This window comes from Lygodium microphyllum, chromosome 14 (assembly GCF_053477565.2).
Source record: "Lygodium microphyllum isolate KBCC chromosome 14, Lygodium_microphyllum_v1.1.10, whole genome shotgun sequence".
Taxonomy (NCBI): domain Eukaryota; kingdom Viridiplantae; phylum Streptophyta; class Polypodiopsida; order Schizaeales; family Lygodiaceae; genus Lygodium; species Lygodium microphyllum.
Window position 1 is genome coordinate 68,144,962 of NC_141148.1, and position 18,962 is coordinate 68,163,923.

Below are 18,962 nucleotides of genomic sequence, written 5' to 3' on the forward strand. Positions count from 1 at the left end.
TCCATATTCGGAAAAGCTTTTGCTATAATCTTGTGCTTTAAACAATATAATTTTGTCCTCGCACCAATTTGACAAGGCTTTTTCCAAAACTTTTGAGGCAACTCCAACATAAGAAAATCTTATCCCAAACTTCAGCAACACACACAAACCCATTCACAAGAAGATTTGCATTCCTTGATGGAAATATAACGTTTACACATCTTGCACACTTTTGAAATAGTTGATTTGGAAGATAGAAGTTAGTGACAAAATTCATCATCTTGGAAAATAGGAGTAAATTATTTTGAAATAGTTGCTTTGGAAGATAGAAATTAGGAAGTAAATTCTTCATTGCTCATTACAAAAGAAAGCCATCCAGGCAAACCCCAAACTCGTCACCCGTCTCACAAAAGAGCATGACAAGACAGGCTTTCTGCCTTTTCGAAGAACCAATAGCAAGAATAAGCAACCTAGGATGAGAGATCTATGTCGTAGACATTTTCATTGTAATATGCATGATAAATTATAGGTGTAGATCATGCAATGGGTGTTTTGTCTTTTTTACCCCTGTGGAGCAATGAAAACCATGCTCAGGAATAATGAATCTTGGAGGGAGAAAACCTGCACCTTTCATCGTTACACATTTTTGTATGATGACCTTTCTACATGATGCCTCACCACAAAACAGAAAAAGCGCATTAATTTAACCTTTGGCATTGCATTCATTATGGATCTACTAAACACTGCTTGATGCTCTCTACTGTCTCCTTGCTTGATGCTCTCTACTCTCTCCTTGTAATCCCCCCCAGGACAAGTTTCTCTATCTCTTGTGCAATGTCCTTCAGTGAAAGACTAAGATCAAAGTCCACAAATTCAATCTGCGAGAAGGCACCAGGTATTGGATGTCAGGAAGAGGATATTTCTTCAGTTCAAGCATATACACATGTAGGATTGTCAGAGTTTAAAGAGGCTCATACAGAGTGTCCAGATTTCAGTTCAATAACCACCCCACTTGCCCGAAGCCCTTTTCTCTCTGCATGTATCCTAGAAACAGCTCCATGATCTACATATATTTTCTGAAATCACAGAGAAATTCAGCATAAAGAATACGTTCTTGAACTAATAAATGAATCCAGTCTTTTATAGTTCTACCACAACCATGACACCAACCTTGTTCTTCCTTTGTGGCTCAAAAGTAAGACATGCTGCTGAAACAGTCAGAGAACCTTGATGCCTAGAGATTAGCCCTTGCCTAGAGCATTTGTATCCTGCAAATCCTACTGTGTTTCAGAATTCTCTGATTTCATCACATGCATAGTAAAACATAAGAGGCGCTGGTCAATGTTGAACATCTAGTGTTGTCATAGAAAGTTTCAAATAATGGAAGACAAGGTCTTTCAAGTCTTAATAAACACTGGATATTTGTAGAAGCACAGACTGACAAAATATTTCCCATACGTTTTAAAGAGGTAGCTTCTGGTTTAAGATCTTCTCCAACCAAGTGACCCAAGACTGGTGCCATGTACCTTTCCAGAACTGTGCCTGTATTCTTGACCTGCCCAACCATTCTTTGTACTTTGAATGTGTATAATGCCAGGATCATTCATGACTATAGTCTACATGAGCATTGCATCTATAACAACACTTCTACAAACTCAGTAAAAGCTATTCCTTAGCATTGAGGTTTTCCACACTTACTTGAGCATAGATGACCTGTAAAACTGCATCACGGTCAGAAAATCGGCCAAAACGTTCAGAACGATTATTACTTGGGATGATTGAGATTGAATCAAAGCCCACTAGGTTAACTTGTCTAATCCGCTCAAATGGAAGAATAAATAGCCTTCGATTATCAGGAACCACAATGCTTGTTGCAGCAAAGCTAACATGCTTTGCTGTGATACATAAAGTGCCAAGCTGTCGTTTTGAGTCTCTGCAGCTTGTACAAGCAGGTCCATCAATATTAACGTTCACTCATGTTCCCTCATTCCAATTCTAAAACAAACTATTTCAGCACTGAAAATAAAGACAAGTTATGTCAAGTTTGACATTTTTGTTCACTCTGTCACTGCAACCTTACCAGCTTTATTTATCAGTTACCACTTGAACCTTACCAGCTTTGCTAAAACTAGTTGCAACACAAATATCACACATCTAAGCTTAGAAGAACGCATACTGCTTGAAGCAGGTTGAAAGTTGTTAACAAAAAAGATCTATAACCTACCAAGCAAAGGCTATATCATTGATTGTTATGGGCATCTACATGCCATCTCTTTACTTTAACTGATTTATTGACACAGTTCAATGATACACATAGATTTACATGCCCTTTCATAGGATCATATGAGTGATCTGATGTAGATACAGAGGTGGTCCAAGCATTTATGGATTGATTACCAGAGTAGTGCTATGCCTCTTGGTTTACTGGTTGTACCAATTGATTGCAGATAGTGATTGGTCATTCTTCCACCAAGTACAAATGTCTTATGCTTTATATACAATACAGTGCTTAAACAGACACAAGAGGTTACTTGAGATAATTGAGACTGAATCAAAGCCCGCTAGGTTAACTTGTCTAATCCACCCAAATGGAAGAGTAAATAGCCTTCAATTATCAAAAACCACAATGCTTGTTGCAGCAAAGCTAGCATGCTCTACTGTGATATATAAGATGCCAAGCTGCCTTTTTGCTGATTGTGCAAGCAGGTCTATTGAACCTAAAGCTCATTTTTGTTCCCTCATTCCAATTGAAAAGCAAACTACTTCAGTGCGTGCAGTGGGGGACCCGGGGAAAGGGAAAATCTAGTTTAACAATTTTGTTGTCTCTGTCACTGCAAATTTAACTTTTGAATGGCCTCACCTACTGAACCTTACCAGCTTTGCTAATTGTAAGACAAATATCACATCGCACATCTAAGCTTGGAAGAATGCATACTGCTTGAAGCAGGTTGAAAGTTGTTAACGACCTACCAAGCAAAGGCTACATCAATGATTCTTATCAGCATGTGCATGCCATCTCTTTACTTTAACTGACTTGATAACACAGGTGAATCATGCACATCATGCCCTTTGGTGGGATTAGACGAGTGATCTGTTGTCTTAAAATATGCTAATGCAGCTACTAAGGTGATGCAGGCATTTGTGGAATGACTTCCAGAGTAGTGTTATAGCTCTTAATTTATTGGTTGTATAAATTGGGTACAGATAGTGATTGGTCATTCTTACAAAAAATTAAAATTGTTACAGATAATCAGCAAACAACCAGGAATCTAAGACCCATACGGCATTGAAGACAAACAGGGAACCCGAACCCAAATACACAGCATAACAGCAAATAATCATTGTGCAATTATGATCGATTATCATTCATCCTGCTGAGAACAACTTAGAGTTACATCCAAAATTTGAGATACCATAGATATCCAAGTCCCATGACATTCTAAGTAGCTTTTCATCTACATGCATACAGGCAATCCAGGCCCTTATAAAATTTTTCCAATATTACCAGTAAACATCAGGAAAAGTAGTAATATGAATCAAGTATGTCACAAACACAACCATCTAGGTTTTGTAAGACCACCAAAACTAATCAAAATATCAAAAACATTAGATTTCTATGCATGCCCTTATTTTCATGATTTTCATCACGTGAGTACCAAAGTGCCGAAGCAACAGAGAAGAAGATAACCAAACCTGCATGTATATGTGGCTACCATCTCCTCATCCTTTGGAAGGCCGAATATGAACTGGAAAACATAAAAGAATGAGCACAGTCTGTATAAATCTATTGTGTGTAAAGAAGCAATGACAAAGGTTACCAAACAGAAGTACATGATAGTTATTCTATTGATTTACATATGCAAGATGTTTCATAACTCAAGCTCCTTCAAAACTTTTTGGTCCTACATATTGTAGATAAAATGCGAGGGGCTATAAAGGTAGACATTGAATGGTGTCCATTTGTATATCTTACTTGCTTTTGATTTTAGCACTTTGTTATACTTGTGTTGTAGTAGTAAGGGGAATATGTTTGTTGATCTGTGCTAATTTTTTGGAGAAATCTATTCGGTGAGCTATAATTGTCAAGGGAGAAAATAGTTGCAACAATGATGGATGAAGACTTTGGACAAGGAAAGGGTTTTCAACCCTCACAAATCAAGAGAGCAAGAGAAGGATCTCCAAAATGCTTCAGTTAATAAGCTAGAATTTAAAAATACCCTGCCTAAACCTACACCAAGTTCAGGTCACTGTGGCCATAACCACTATTAGCCCAATCATGTACCCACCACAAACAGAATTAGAAATGGACACCTTATGTAGTCTAACCACAGATACATGTTAATCAGGTATGATGCTACACCAAACACACTCTCCTCCACATATTCTAAGGACCTTCGTATGAAGGAAGGAATGTCTATGTCTTCTCACTTAAGTGAGTTTCATTCCATTTTCAGCCACCTTATTTGGGGAGAATGTTAAGTCTCTCTACTTGTCACGCTGGCCGAGTCTTGGGATGTCTTCCACATTGCTACGAGTGCGAACCCCCTCCTAAAGGTGGCTTTCAACTGAAGGATGTAGAGGGTGCTTTGCTCATAGAAGAAGTGAACAAGAAGAATGTTGATGCGACCCTACTTCTCATGCACTTACAATGAGAGGTAGACAAGGTAGTGATGGGAATAATAATCGTGGTAGAGACTCACAACCCAACAAGGGCAAGTCTAAATCTCGTGGGGAATCACGCAGTAAGTACCGTGGTCCTAAGTCCTCTCTTACTTGTCATTATTGTAAGTAGCAAGGTCACCTAAGGCCGTAATGCAATAAGATACGCAATGATAGGCGCGAAAAAGGCAAAGGAAAAGTGCAGGATAAATGCTACGACATGCCAAAGACAATGCCTTTGAATCTCCTCTAGCTCATCACATCTCACACAAACCACTGGGTCCTTGCCATGACTGAGCCACATGCCAACTATCAAACTCTTGTGAGCATATCTATCCTCCACTTAGCAGGACAGGAGAGGATGTGACCTCCAAGAATCCACCATATATTATTGCCTTGGTAGGTAATATAACAAATCCACCATTTGGAGAATGTACTAAAAGAGCAATAATCATATGTACCAAATTATAAAATTAGAAAAGGCTACTATGTATTTGAATGGCAAAGCAAAGGCTACAAACAAAGAAGGGCAATTTAGATCTTAAAAACGTTGCTCTAATAATGGAGGAAAATACCAACTATTTTGAAGTTCATTTGTGGTGTCTTTTCTTTCACATAATCAAAGGTAGATCCTTGGTATAGAAAAGGACAAACTAGGTTAACTCAAGGAAGCTTGACAAAAGTTATGCCATGATACCTTTGCAACAAAAATTGAGAGGCTCCAACAACGATGCTTTTTGAATCTCACTACAATGTAATACCATCAAAATCAAACCTTGCCTTTGTCGAAGACAACTATCCAAATAGAAACTTGCTAAACCTGATGTACTAGGATAATTTTGGCGACTTTATGAGGGTTATGTAGAGATTTATGCAAAATGTGAAGGGCATTTTGGAAAATTTACAAATGTGGATGGGTACATAAGGAATTTAAACCAAATTGGAGGGACACATTAGTAATATTTGAAAATTGAGGGGTATTTTGGTAATTTCCACAAGTAGTGAGGACATTTGGTAAAATTTTCCTTTTTTATGTTATAGTTTGTGAAAAAGGCGATTGAGCATTCCAAACAGCAACATAAGACCCTTTAGGGTGCAAATTCCACTGTGCATGTGTTGCAGAACTTGTGAATGCAAAACATACTATTGGTCTTCGATGAGCAAAATGTAAAGGTGATGGGAAAGAAATGCTGCGCAGGGCTGTGAGCAAGCAAGCAAGCATCATTTCCTTACGCATTCAACGAGGGAAGTGGCGTCTGAATTGCTTTCAAGTATTGTGCGACCCCTTGGACCATTTCCCTAGACATTTCGAATTGACTTTTCGGAAGCAACACCTTCTCTCTCCAACAGGGGGTCTGAAAAAATTTGTTCCCATAGCTAACAGTGAGCATATTCAAGGATGTGTCAGTGAAACAATGGCAAGGGGAATTTGGTTAAATTTTACCAGAGCAACAAACCTGCATCATTTTATTTTTTGCCAGCAGCTTTTGATTTGTAGCAATAATCCTTGCCTCATCATCATCCCTTTGCTGCAGAAGCAATAAGTAATCCAACACATGAAGCTGCACCTCATCATCACTTTCTGACAAAGCCTTTTGAGAAGTGACATCTGCATTGAATTGATCCCAGGCTCTCCAGTACAAAGAGAGGAGATCACGGGTATCCAGATCTGAGCATTCCAGTATCTTTCGGAGTCGTGCACTTATTCTGTCCATTTGAGGTTTAGAAATGCCAATGCCGTCACCATAAAAGTAAGCATAAAATAAATTCAATGTCTGTTCCAAAAACAATCGTTGTCTTGCTGTCATGGGGTTGGGATCCTCATCCCTATTCAAAGCAAACTCCTCCATGCAGAATACTAATGCTCCTGTGATTTCCTGAGACACAAACTCCAAAATCTGAGATGATTTCAAATGGAACAAATTCCTTAAGTTGACTATACAAAATATGATTATAACTGCAGATGAACATCTGCTTACCACTAAAAGGCCTCTAAAAAGTTCAGAATCAAGCCATTCATTCAATACTTTCAGATGATCATCGAGGTAAGTGGTTAGTAACTCCAAGTCATCCATGTGAATCATATGCTGTGTGCTGCTGGAACAGGTTTCCATAACCTTTTGCAGCCTCTTTGTGAGATGAAACTGAAGATTTACAGTCAATATCCACTAGTCAGTACTGAAAGAATCCTGTCAGCTATCATAGTTACAGCATGGTATCAAGCTCACCTGCATGCTTTCAACAATTGAACCTGTTACATTATTGATCGATTGCTTAACCAGTTCATGAATTTTCCCAAATTTTTCTCCGACTGTATCATCACATTTGGCATTCTCCATAGTGGCTTTCTGAGATGCCCTGGATATGATTGTTGAAGTTAAACTTTATCAACTAATACAAACTTCTCTAGACTTTATACAATTGCTTTGGTAGGCAAAATTAGTTCTTTGCGAGGAAGGAAAGGCTTTACTACTGACCAGGAAGATTAATTAACAGTGCAGAAACCATCCTCCCTCCCTCTGCCACCCCATCTTTCCCCTCTTTTCTTGAGAATTTTGAATTAATGAATCGAAATATCGACAAAGGGCCTTTTGGCCAACCAAACAGACTCAAAGACAAGTAGTAAACAACACATGTAGCCAAAAGGTTACAAAAAGCACAAGGCTACAGGAATAGAAGAAGAGGGGTGGGCACAACTGGTGTGGTGCAGATGATATCCATCCATGGAGCAGCCACCCCTTTGAGGATCACACCAACCAAAACCATGGAAGCAATTTGTCATAATAACAATCCTTGAACAGGGCTCACATGACCACAGATACCAAAGGCTGAATCAAAAATAACTGCAATGAGTGTCTGCCAGTTTTTGCCAGTCCAATGTAGAAAATGAAAAAGACAAGGATGTTGCAACTGTAAAGCGGCCGTGGACAGCATCTTGACCTAAATCCAAGAATAGATGATTGTACACTCATGTGTCACTAAAGACCATGAAACCCCACACCTATCTAGAAACTAGGCAAGTAATAAAAAGATAAACACAAATCTCATCACATATAGTACAGAATCTAGGTTGTGGTAGATTGATAAAAATGGCTCAATTCATTCTTACAAAGATGATCGTGAAAAGCCACAAGTTGGCTGGTCTCTTTGTTGAATATCTTTACAGACAGCATAGTGACAGGAAACGGCCAGAACGGCCCCCCAGCATGCGGAATCGCCGTCCCCAGCACAAATTTGTCATGGGACGCGTTGCGAACTGGTGGAGCGTTCCCTATCCCGTTTCAGATAGGGAACGCAACAGTTCCCTGTTTGAAACGGGACAGGGAACGCCACTTGGCACCCACTTACCTTCGGCCAGCCGCTGCTCCCGCCCAGATCGTCTGCGATTGCGGGTTTCGCCCGGCTCCTACATGCTGCTCCTGCCCGAGATTGTCTGCCCGTTCCTGCCCCCGTGACCAGTCCGCAGCGCCCCAGTTCCCTATTGCGCCGCGCCAATCCCAGCCACCAGTCCCCCGTCTCCTCCCGCCTCCAACCTCTCTTCTTTCTTCTTCCTTCTCTTCATTCTCCCTTCTCTTCTTCCTTCTTCCTTCTCTTCACTCCTCCCTTCTCTTCTTCCTTCTTCCTTGGACCTTCTCCCTTCTCTTCCTTCTTCTCCTCTTCTCTTGAGTCTTCCTTCTTCTCCAAGTTCCAAGTTCTCCATTCTTCTCCTCTTCTCTTCTTCTTCTCCCTTCTCTCCTTTTCCCTTCTCTCTTGACTCTTGAACCTTCTCCCTTCTCTCGAGACTCGAGTTCTCACTTCTCTCGATCCATTTTTATTTCAATTTTCAGCCTGAAATGGCTTCATCTTCCCACCCCGCTTGTCGGGTTGGTGATCAAGGAAGAAGGTCCGATGATTGGTCATGGTGGGAAGAAGTAAATGCTGACCGCCCATTGAGTGGTGGAGGATCTCGACCATGGACTTGCATTGCAAGCTTTTCTCATACAAGCGAACTAGTGGAGCAAACAAGGTAATCCATTGAGCCGAGCATTTGTATTTCAAATTTTTATTGATTTTAATTTTTCAAAGTTACTTAAATATTAGAATATGGAATACTAATTGCCACTTGTTCCGTTTTAATATTTATGCATAATCAGGTCCGAGCTCATCTCCTACATGAGCCAAATTCAGAGGTACAGTTTTGTCCAAATGTGACCTTGGAGAAGCAAAGGGAGCTTCGTGACCGTGTAGCAGATCAACAAGCATATCTTGCATCTAGACCGCGACGTGTTACATTGACCCTGCAACTTTTGTGGTACCATCCCCATCAGATGTATCTAGAGCAGGGTCAATATCAAGAAGTGCTACCTCCACACCTACTGCAAGCATTGCATCGGCCATGGCATCAACAGTGCCACATGTTGCACGTAGACAGAGCACACTTGATACTAGTTGGGATCCCAAGAAGAAGGAAGAGGTGGATACATCAGTGACACGCTTTTTTTATCATGACCACATTCAATTTTGTGCAGCCAGGTCAGAGTATTTTAAATTGATGTACAAGAAGATTGGTGAGTATGGCCCTTCGTATGTACCTCCATCATCAGAGACCTTATGCACCACTTTGCTCGACAAGGAAAAGCACCTTGTTGAGCAAGCAGCAGTGACTAGAAAGAGCATGTGGGCTAAAAATGGAGTTTCCTTGATTGCTAATGATTGAAGTGATACACCCAAGCAATCCATTCATGGTATGGTTGCTTATTCTCGTGGGGTTCATATCTTCACATGATGCATCAAGGATAGGAAAGTCAGCAGATGTACTTGCAGCAGAGTGGGTTACAGGTATTGAGCTTATTGGCCCAAAGCATGTTGTGGATTTGTTGTAGATGGAGAGCCCGCAAATAGGGCAGCAGGTGCTATTATCCAAGGATATTATCCGCATATCACAGTTTCATATTGTATGGCTCATTGCTTGAACAACCTACTAAAGGATATTGGTAACCTGTCATATATTGCACCTGTCATAGAGCAAGGAGCTCAAATGGTTAGCTTTATTTTGAATCACCAGTTTCTTCGCCATCACTTCTCTTTGCGGTCGAAGAAGACACTTTTAAAATACTCTGATACCAGATTTGCCTTTAACTTCTTGATGCTAGGCAGGTTAAGAGAATGCAGTAGTGCCTTGAGGTAGTTATTTCTTAGTGATGAGTTTACCTCATCAACATTGGCAGATACTCCTATAGGTATCTTATGCTTGGAGAAAGCAAATAACTCCACTTTTTGGGATGATGTAAAGCGGATAGATGCTATGGTATCACCTATTGTACATTTATTGAGGGTGATGGATGCTATGCAACCTTGCATTGGCAAGGTATATGAGGCTATGGATAGGCTGAATGAAAAGTTACAAGAGTTGGCACCAAATGATGAGGCGTATGAGGAGATACGCCATTTAGTTGTGACAAGGTGGAACTCCTATAGATCACCCATGCATGCAACTGCATTTGTTGTGGATCCAGGGCAAGAGTCAAGAGAATGACACTGAGATTATGGATGCATGGAGACTTATATTGTCTCATCTAGTGCCTGATCATGGCACTAGACGAAAGATCAGAGATCATCTTTCATGTTATAGGACCTTTTGGGGTTCTTTTGGTTTTGGGATGCACAGGAGGATTGCTATAAGATTGGGGCAGCTTTGTGATAGGAGGACTATGGTTCGGATGGTCCTGAGTTGCAGCAACTAGCTTGAGTTAGTCAGTCAGCTCCTCTTGTTTGGAGCAATTGTGGAGTACATATGCTCACATTGCTTCAAAGAAGAGGAACCGTCTTGGTGTGGAGAGGGCAAACGATCTAGTATTCGTTAGTGCTAATTTGAGGATGTTATATAACAGTATGACAACAGAGCCCGATCCATTCACACAGAGTGGGAGATGCAGCAAGAAGAGGAGACACATGCTGATGTTGAGGGAGATGCAACAATTCAGTGTACACATGATGATGAGGCTGGCACTTCAGGAGCAGCTAGAGCAACCTCAAATCATGATGATGATCTTTGATTTAGTTTACTTATCATGAGTCTTAGACTCTCATGATACATGACACATGTACATTGTATATGATATTATGATCATTAATGACAGTGTGACACTTGGGCTATTGACAGTTGTGCCATGCCAATATTATATTTGTACTTGAGTCTTGCACTCTTACAGTTGCCCTTTGTATATGATATTATGATCATTGATGAAAGTGTGACACTTCGGCTATTGACAGTTGTGCCATGCCAATATTATATTTGTACTTGAGTCTTGCAGTCTTACAGTTGCCCTTTGGGCTATTTCAAGAGTAGCTAGAGCAACCTCAAATCATGATGATGATCTTTGATTTAGTTTACTTATCATGAGTCTTAGACTCTCATGATACATGACACATGTACATTGTATATGATATTATGATCATTGATGACAGTGTGATACTTGGGCTATTGACAGTTGTGCCATGCCAATATTATATTTGTACTTGAGTCTTGCTGTCTTACAGTTGCCCTTTGGGCTATTTCAGTATGCCGCATTTTGCTTTAGTCTAGAGATTAGACTTTATATTTGTAGTCTTTTTTGGGGCAATGAGAATGTTCTTTCAAAGATTGGACTTCATATTTATAATATTTTAAGTTTTTTGGCAATGGGACCATAGGCATGTTCTTTCAGCTTAGACTTTAAAGTTTAGTTCATTGTTCATTGTTTTATCATTTATGACATATGTATTATGCATTTTATTACTTATAACTGAATAGCTTACCTCTTGAGCCTTGTAAATTGCAATTCAATTTCTAATGAGTAATTTTAGAATGATGCATGATATCTTAAAGTTAAAACTTAAAATGACTTGTCCTTGTGGATTATATACCTTGGTTTTAAGTTTTAACACTCTAGAGTCCACATGGATTATGAGTGAAATATTAATTTTCTTTCATGAATTTTAATTTTTTAAATGCCATTCCTGTTCCCATGTCCCCGTTCCCTAGCTTTGGTGTCCCCGTCCCCATTCCCCGTTTCCGTTCCCCGTTTCATGTTTCCATGATGACCAGGATCCATAGTTCACTCGTCATTTCTAGCAAGAGGTTTTTGAAAAGCTGAAAACTAGATTGTCTAGAATCTTTCAAATGGTAACTCTGATAGCAATTTTGATGGCACCAACCACTTTCAAGGGGCATAAAACCCCATCACAATTGCCAAGCCCTCCTCTTCTACTACTACCTATCACTGAGGTGGAGAAGAAACCTGTTACCCCTATCCTATCCACATGCGGTCTATTGTCACCTACTCCAAATGGTTGTGCCGTTGCTACTGCAAACCATGATAGTAACCAACAAAGATACATTTCATAGCCTTGTCACCCAATGTTTTGCACTGTTGCAATGGTACTAGTGCATAAGCCAAGCAACCAAAAACAAACAAGTGAGCAATATATGGCTTTTTGCAATGACAAGCCTTGTATGGAGTGAACAAATTTAATGCTTTGGTGGGACACATATTTAGTGCATAAGTTGCACACAAAACAACCTCAAGCCAAAAACTATGTAGCAAAGCCTAACCTTTTGATCATACATCATGCCATCTCCATAAGAGATTTGTTCTTTCTCTCAAAACAAGACCATTTGTTGTGGTGTATATGTTACTCTAAATTGGTGTTTGATACCGCATTCAATCAAAAATGCATAAAACTCTTTGCCCCTACACTCCCTCTCAATCAAAATGAAGAGCTTAGATAACTTTGTTCATATATTGGCATGTTATGAGTTGTTGCATTAGAGATTTTTTGACATAAGAAAAGTATTAAAACACAATTTGATATGGCTTTTTCATAGAAACATTCATTAAAAGTCCTATGTAATTACCATATCAGTTTGATTTTTCCAAGGAGCTATTACTCGCACAAAACAACTGATGTCAAAGGAAATTGAAAAACAAGTTGACCTATGCATACTTTAATCTAGTTATATTTTTAGTGCCTTCTACTCCGCATAGGCTTTTTCCTACTTCATTAAATTGAACATATTGCCAAGGATTCTCATGAGACCTCATGAGCTTTACAATATGCATGAAACAATGTTTTTCCCAACGAAACACTTCAACATAGTGCACCTACAGAAATATATTTTGAGGTGAAGTCATTTTGATAATTCTACAATCCTCAAGGTATCAAAGCTCGATACCGTACAATTACCATTGAGTCACCAATGATAGTACAATATGAACTCAAAGTTGCTTATCCTGCCCTTTTCCATTAACTTTTAGTCATAAATGAAGATTTCATCCTCATTTTTAGAAAAATATCTCTAGCTATAAACAGCTCTAGCTATTACCAACTTAGAGATAACCTCTTGTCACAAAAAAATTCCGCAAAATCCCATTTATCGTAACACCTAACCATTGGTATGCATGAAACAAATGTGCAATGAGAATCAAAAATTGCAATTGTGGACATATATACTACATCCTTGATTGAACTATAATTGAATTCAAAAAGATAAAGGCACAAGCAAATTAAAGTCTACTGAAAACTTTCACTTACATTATCTTTAAACATTCTTTGCAATTCTAACAACAACTTTATGGCAAGAAGAAGAAGTATTGAAGTGGTTCAAATGTAAGGAAAACTAAATTCCATTGTACACTGCCAAGCTTTCTTAGCAACAAGTATAAAATACCTTTCATCCTTTACACTATTTTCTTCCGAAGAATTCAACGATGGTTGTAAAAAGTTCTCCCATTTTTTTGCCAAAGCCATCTCTAAGGACCTCTGCTGTTGCAATACTGCATGAAGGTTGTTCAACTGCAAAAAGAAAGTAAAATCCAACAAAAATCTCTCTCTCTCTCTCTCTCTCTCTCTCTCTCTCTCTCTCTCTCTCTTGTAAAGAACTTTTAATCACATGTAAAAATATTTACAATGGGCCTTCCAAGCAAACATGAAGGCAAGTAGAAAACTGTGAGAATGCACAATACAACTAGATTGCAAACACCCCCATAGGTACATGTAAAAATATTTACAATAGGCCTACCAAGCAAACACGAAAGCAAGTAGAAAACGATACATACATACGTGTGTGTGTGTGTGTGCGCGCGCGCGCGTACGTACATACATGCATATATGTAAGCACATGCAACTATGGGTTGAGTGATACAAGCAATGTGACCTACACCGTCTTCGTCAAACTCTGAAAAGTTCACAACCAAGAGATGACATGCATGTCAAATGAAAACACGGAATGCTAGCACCCCCCTCAGATCCTAGGAGTGGTTGAACACCAAGGAGGTACATGAGATAAAGCATGGAAGATTGTAGAAGAGGCTTCATGAACATGTTCGCCACATTGTCCGCATTAGAACAACAGACCACTCTCTAGCCATAATTGCCTAAAACTGTGTTTCAAACCCCAACATAGACACATTAGAACTAAAACATTCCAACACAGTCCGAATGGTAGACATTCCAACAATTAGAGAAAAAGTCTCCAAGTAGTCCGATCCTAGCCTTTGTGCAAAACCCTTGGCAACAAGCCTTGCCTTATGCTTGTCCAACGTGTCATCTATCACATTTTTGGTCTTCTAGACCAACTTCACAAAGATGATCTTCCATCTTGTGGTACTCAAAACTAGCTCTTGTGTCTCATTCTGCTTGATGAAATTGAGCTCCTTCTGCATAACGCAATGGCAAGTCTCATGTTTGTGCTAGAGCCTCTTGGAGAGTGGTATACTCACAATCCTCAAAATTCCTAGTATAAAAGCATGGTTCACATAAAATGAATGTCTAGTCCGCTATTGTAATCTAGCTGATCTACAAGTTTCCTTTGGTGTCTCTAGGAAAAAAGTAATTCCAAACTCTTGCACCAATCACGAAAACCACCAGAGGATAATATACGGCTATTGACGATTATGCTGACGTGGCACCTGTCCGACTATACTGCCTGCTAACGTGGCTTCTCTGCACTGTCCGTGCTGCTGATGTGGCACTCTGTTGTCCAAGAAATGACTCTCTAGCACCCCCTCTTAGATCCTCGACAAGTCAAAGGACTGAGGGATCTCGCATGTCTCTGAAGAAGAGCCTAGGGAAGCGCCTTCATCAACAAATCTGCAAGATTATCCTTTGTCTTGCAGTACTCCACATCAATGGTCCCATCCAGAAGCTTCTCCCAAATGAAGTGATACTGGATCTCAATGTGCTTCGTCCGGGCATGGAATACAGGATTCCGTACCAAGGCAATGCAACTCTCATTGTCACAGCACAAAAGAGTAGGACGAGTCTAGGGGCAGCCAAGCTCCTCCAACAAGCTCTGAAGCCACACAACCTCACATGTGGTGGAAGACGCGGCCCAATACTCCGCCTCAGTAGAAGAAAGGGCTACCGTGGGCTGCTTCTTGCTACTCCAAGAGATAACACCTGTACCCAAGGTAAAGCAGTAGCCTGTAGTAGACCGCCGATGGTCCACATTGCCAGCCATCCGAGTCGCTCTAACCTACAAGAACAAGAACTGAAGCATCTGTACCTACGGGATACGAAATCCCTAAGGCAGAGGTCCCCTCAAATACCGAAGAATCCTCAGGGCAGCCTGCAAATGCACCTATTTGGGTTCACTCATGAACCCCGCTAAAAGACCCACAGCAAAACAAAGATCAACACGTGTTGAGTAGCCAAATCAAGGATCCAATCAACCGATGGTAGCGGGAAGCATTCGTCAAGGGAGAATTTGAGTGTGAAGTGGCCTTCCAGTTCGAATCCATAGGAGTAAAAATGGTCTGACATCTCCATCTCAAAAGTCACCAAGAGCTCCTAAATGTATCTCTACTGAGAGAGAAAAATTCCCCTCTGAGATTGATAAATCTTGTGACCCAAGAAGAAATGAGAATCCGTCATCTCGAACGTCTGATGTAAAGTTGTCTAAATCAAGATGGTCAGACAAAAGAAGAACCATCCTACTTAAAAGAATACACCCACGTATTTCTCGAAGAGCTAACTAAGTTACCTTTGGAAAGAGAAGTTGATCATGAGATCAAATTTGTTCCACGAGCTGCTCCAGTTGCAAAAAGACCTTACAAAATGTCTATTCATGAAGTCATTGAACTAAAAGAGCAACTCAAACAATTTCTAGATCAAGGGTATATTCGGCCAAGTAGTTCACCATGGGGAGCCCCAATATTATTCCAGAAGAAGAAAAATGGAACTCTCTGTATTTGTATCGACTAGCGAGGGCTAAACCAAGTAACGGTGAAGAATAAGTATCCAATTTCGAGAATAGACAAGCTTCTTGAGCATGATCCCCTGTCAAAATCAAATCATCAACATACAACACAAACAACACACGACCAACCTCGGAAGTGTGCAAATAAAGCTATGGATCGGCCTTGCAGCGCCGATAGCCCAACTTGGACTGAAGAAACGAGTTAATCTTCTCATTCCATATACGCGGTGCCTGCTTGAGGCCCTACAAGACCTTCTTCAACCTGTAAACTTTCCCATCCAAGGATCCAAAACCAAGAGGCTGCTCAACATAGATCTCCTCTTGTAAGTCACCATTGAGAAAGGCCGACTTCACATCCAACTGTTAGACAGGCCAGCTCCTATGGCTAGCCAAGGCAAAAACAGCTCAAATAGTCACCATACGAGTAGTGGGAGCAAAAGTATCATGGAAGTCAATGCATGGGTGCTGAGCAAAACCTTTCGCAACAAGGCGAGCCTTGTGCTTATCCAAAGAACCATCGCTAATGTACTTGGTCTTGAAGACCCACTTGACGCCAATCACCTTCTTGTGAGAGGGACGAGGCACAAGGGACCAAGTGCCATTCCTCTCAATAGCCTCCAACTCGGCTTCCATAGCCTTCTGCCAATGGTCAGACTGCAAAGCCTCCTTCACTGAAGTGGGCTCTCAATCCTACATAACACGGGTCATCAAACAACAGTTAGAGCAAACAAGCTCCGTAGAATGTGCCTAGTTCCTCCATGATCTCCGCGGTCCATCCTGCGGTTTCCACTTCTCAGGGACCCCCTCAATCCCTAAATCTCGGAGTGTGTCACAGGCCCAACGAGGAGGAGGCCGAACCTCTCCCCACCACTCTCCATCTATTGAAGACTCGGAAACATCCACAAGCGGAAGCTCCACTAGGGTGGCCGGGGGAAGGAAAGACTCTGAATCAAAAGAAGAATCTCCATCAAGAGGCTCTGGCTCCAAAGAAACTGTCTCGGGAGCCCAACTCTCCCCTGGATCTCCAAGGACGGGGTGCTCCTCACCCCCCTCTGTGACCGAAACTTCCATAAACCGTACATCTCAGCTCGTATAGGCATCCCGCTTGATGGGATCAAACAGACAATAACCTTGGGACTAGGATCTGTAGCCAACAAAAACCTATCGACGGGAAGCTGCCTCGAACTTGTCACGCTGCGTCTTCAGAATGTGCACATAGGCATCACACCCAAAGATCGAGAAATAAGAGACATCAAGCTTAGTCCCAAAGTAAGCCTCAAAAGGGGTCATCCTGTCAACAACCGAAGTGGGAGATCGACTGAGGAGGTGAACTGTAGTAGCCACGGCCTCGGCCCACAAAAACTGAGGTGTCTGTCGGTGCTCCATCATGGTGCGCGCCATCTCAATCACACTTCTGTTCTTCCACTCCAAAATGCCATTCTCTTGAGAAGTATTGGTGTTAGCAAACTCCTGGTGAATGTCCCTATCTGCACAAAAACGAGCAAACTCATTGGACATAAATTCACCGCCCTTATCTCAATGCAAGGTCTTCAGTCTCACTGGCCAAATCAGTTCTCCTCAAAGAGAAGCCAATCCTTGAAGTGGAAGAAAGCCTCCGACTTCAATGTCAAGAAATAAGCCCAAGTCATCTGGTTGTAGTCATCTACGATCAACATGAAGTACAAGCTCCCCTTCAAGGACTCGGTCCTCATCGAGCCACAAAGATCCGTAGCTACAAGCTCCATAGGTCAAGTAGACCGCCTCGAAGCTTTGTTGGGAATCGCATCCCGATGCAGTTTCCCACAAATGCAAAAGACACATGGCTGATGGCTCACCACTATGTCCGGCAAACCTTGGGCAAATGATCCTTGCGACGCCTTCCAAAGGTACTCATAGTTCAGGTGGCCAAACCGAGCATGCCATAGCTCGGACTGTGTCTGAGAGGTAAGAAGAAGAGAGGTAAGAGCTGTAGAAGACTTCAATTTGTAGATGCCATTCTCCCCATACCCTGTAGAGAGAACCTTCCTCAATCCACGATCAAGGACTCCAACAGTATCACTATCAAACTCCATCAAGAGGCCCAGAGAACAAATCTTATGGATCGAAAGCAAATGATACCCCAAGCCAGGCACATGCAACACCTCGGAAGTGTGGGTACCACCATGTCCATCTGGAATCAGTTGCATCTCACCCTGCGCAGCAATAGACACAGAAGAGCTGTCTCCAATGAAAATCTGCCCACACGAAGGTCGCAAATGGGCAACACCAATGGAAGGAGTCATGTGCCATGAGGCACCACTGTCCACGATCCACTCTCGAGCCTAGGGAGCTGTCATTGCAGCATTAGAAGTCTTCGGTGCCGAGTCCTCAATGATTGCTAAGTGTAGAAAAGCAGCTGATGAGGGTGCAGTACCGCTCCAAAATCCTTCGTGTCCTTCTTCTTGGTGTCCTTCTTGTCTTTATCGGGGCAATCCTTCTTCCAACAACTAGTCTTACCACAAATATGGCAAGTCAATTCCTTCTCCTTGTCCTCCTTCTTGTGGTCCTTTCCCTTCTTCTGAGAGGCTTGACCAACCAAAGTCTCCGATTTGGAAGCATTTTATCCCTTCAACTATTTCTCTTGGTCCAAGACCATAGAAACCAACTCTTCCCACCGAAGAGTCGACTCCCGCCCTGATGTAATAAGAGCAGAATAAAAGGTACCGAATCGTAGTGGTAACTGGAACAACAAAGTGATCGCCATGTCTTCAGAAGAAATAGGCTTTCCCGCATTTTGAACATGCATCTGAAGCTGCCGAAGCTTGTTGATCTGTTCTCGAAGCGAAGAAAACTTATTCACGGACAAGGTCCGCATCTGCACTTTCAAATAAACCCTCTTCATCAAGGTCATCCGGTTATACATCTGGTCGAGCTTCAACCATATCTCTCGAGCCACCGTCAAGTGCTCGATGTGAGCTATCACGATTGTAGTGCAAGATAGAAAAAGAAAAGAATGAATCCTGGCATTTAGTTTGTCCCAATGAGACTGAGCCTTGGTCAACTCCGCACGAGCATTGGAAGAGAGTTTGGACTCATCTCTCACTGAGGGTTTGTTAATCTTCTCCAT

At 41.3% G+C, this 18,962-nt stretch overlaps 1 protein-coding gene across 2 annotated transcripts in view; it reads right to left on the reverse strand.

Moving 5' to 3' along the window:
* Positions 1–255: 255 nt before the first annotated feature.
* LOC148025703 (uncharacterized) overlaps positions 256–18,962 on the reverse strand; it is a 53,595-nt gene continuing 34,888 nt past the window's right edge. For both annotated transcript variants that reach the window (XM_087692924.1, XM_087692925.1), the window contains exons 15-24: positions 13,328–13,452; positions 6,867–6,996; positions 6,618–6,782; positions 6,096–6,515; positions 3,673–3,725; positions 1,678–1,912; positions 1,438–1,534; positions 1,150–1,247; positions 957–1,055; positions 256–857 (exon numbers count right to left, since the gene is read on the reverse strand). In XM_087692924.1, coding sequence (XP_087549050.1) covers positions 762–857; positions 957–1,055; positions 1,150–1,247; positions 1,438–1,534; positions 1,678–1,912; positions 3,673–3,725; positions 6,096–6,515; positions 6,618–6,782; positions 6,867–6,996; positions 13,328–13,452 — 1,518 coding nt within the window. In that variant the 3' untranslated portion in view covers positions 256–761. The remainder of the gene's footprint in view (positions 858–956; positions 1,056–1,149; positions 1,248–1,437; positions 1,535–1,677; positions 1,913–3,672; positions 3,726–6,095; positions 6,516–6,617; positions 6,783–6,866; positions 6,997–13,327; positions 13,453–18,962) is intronic.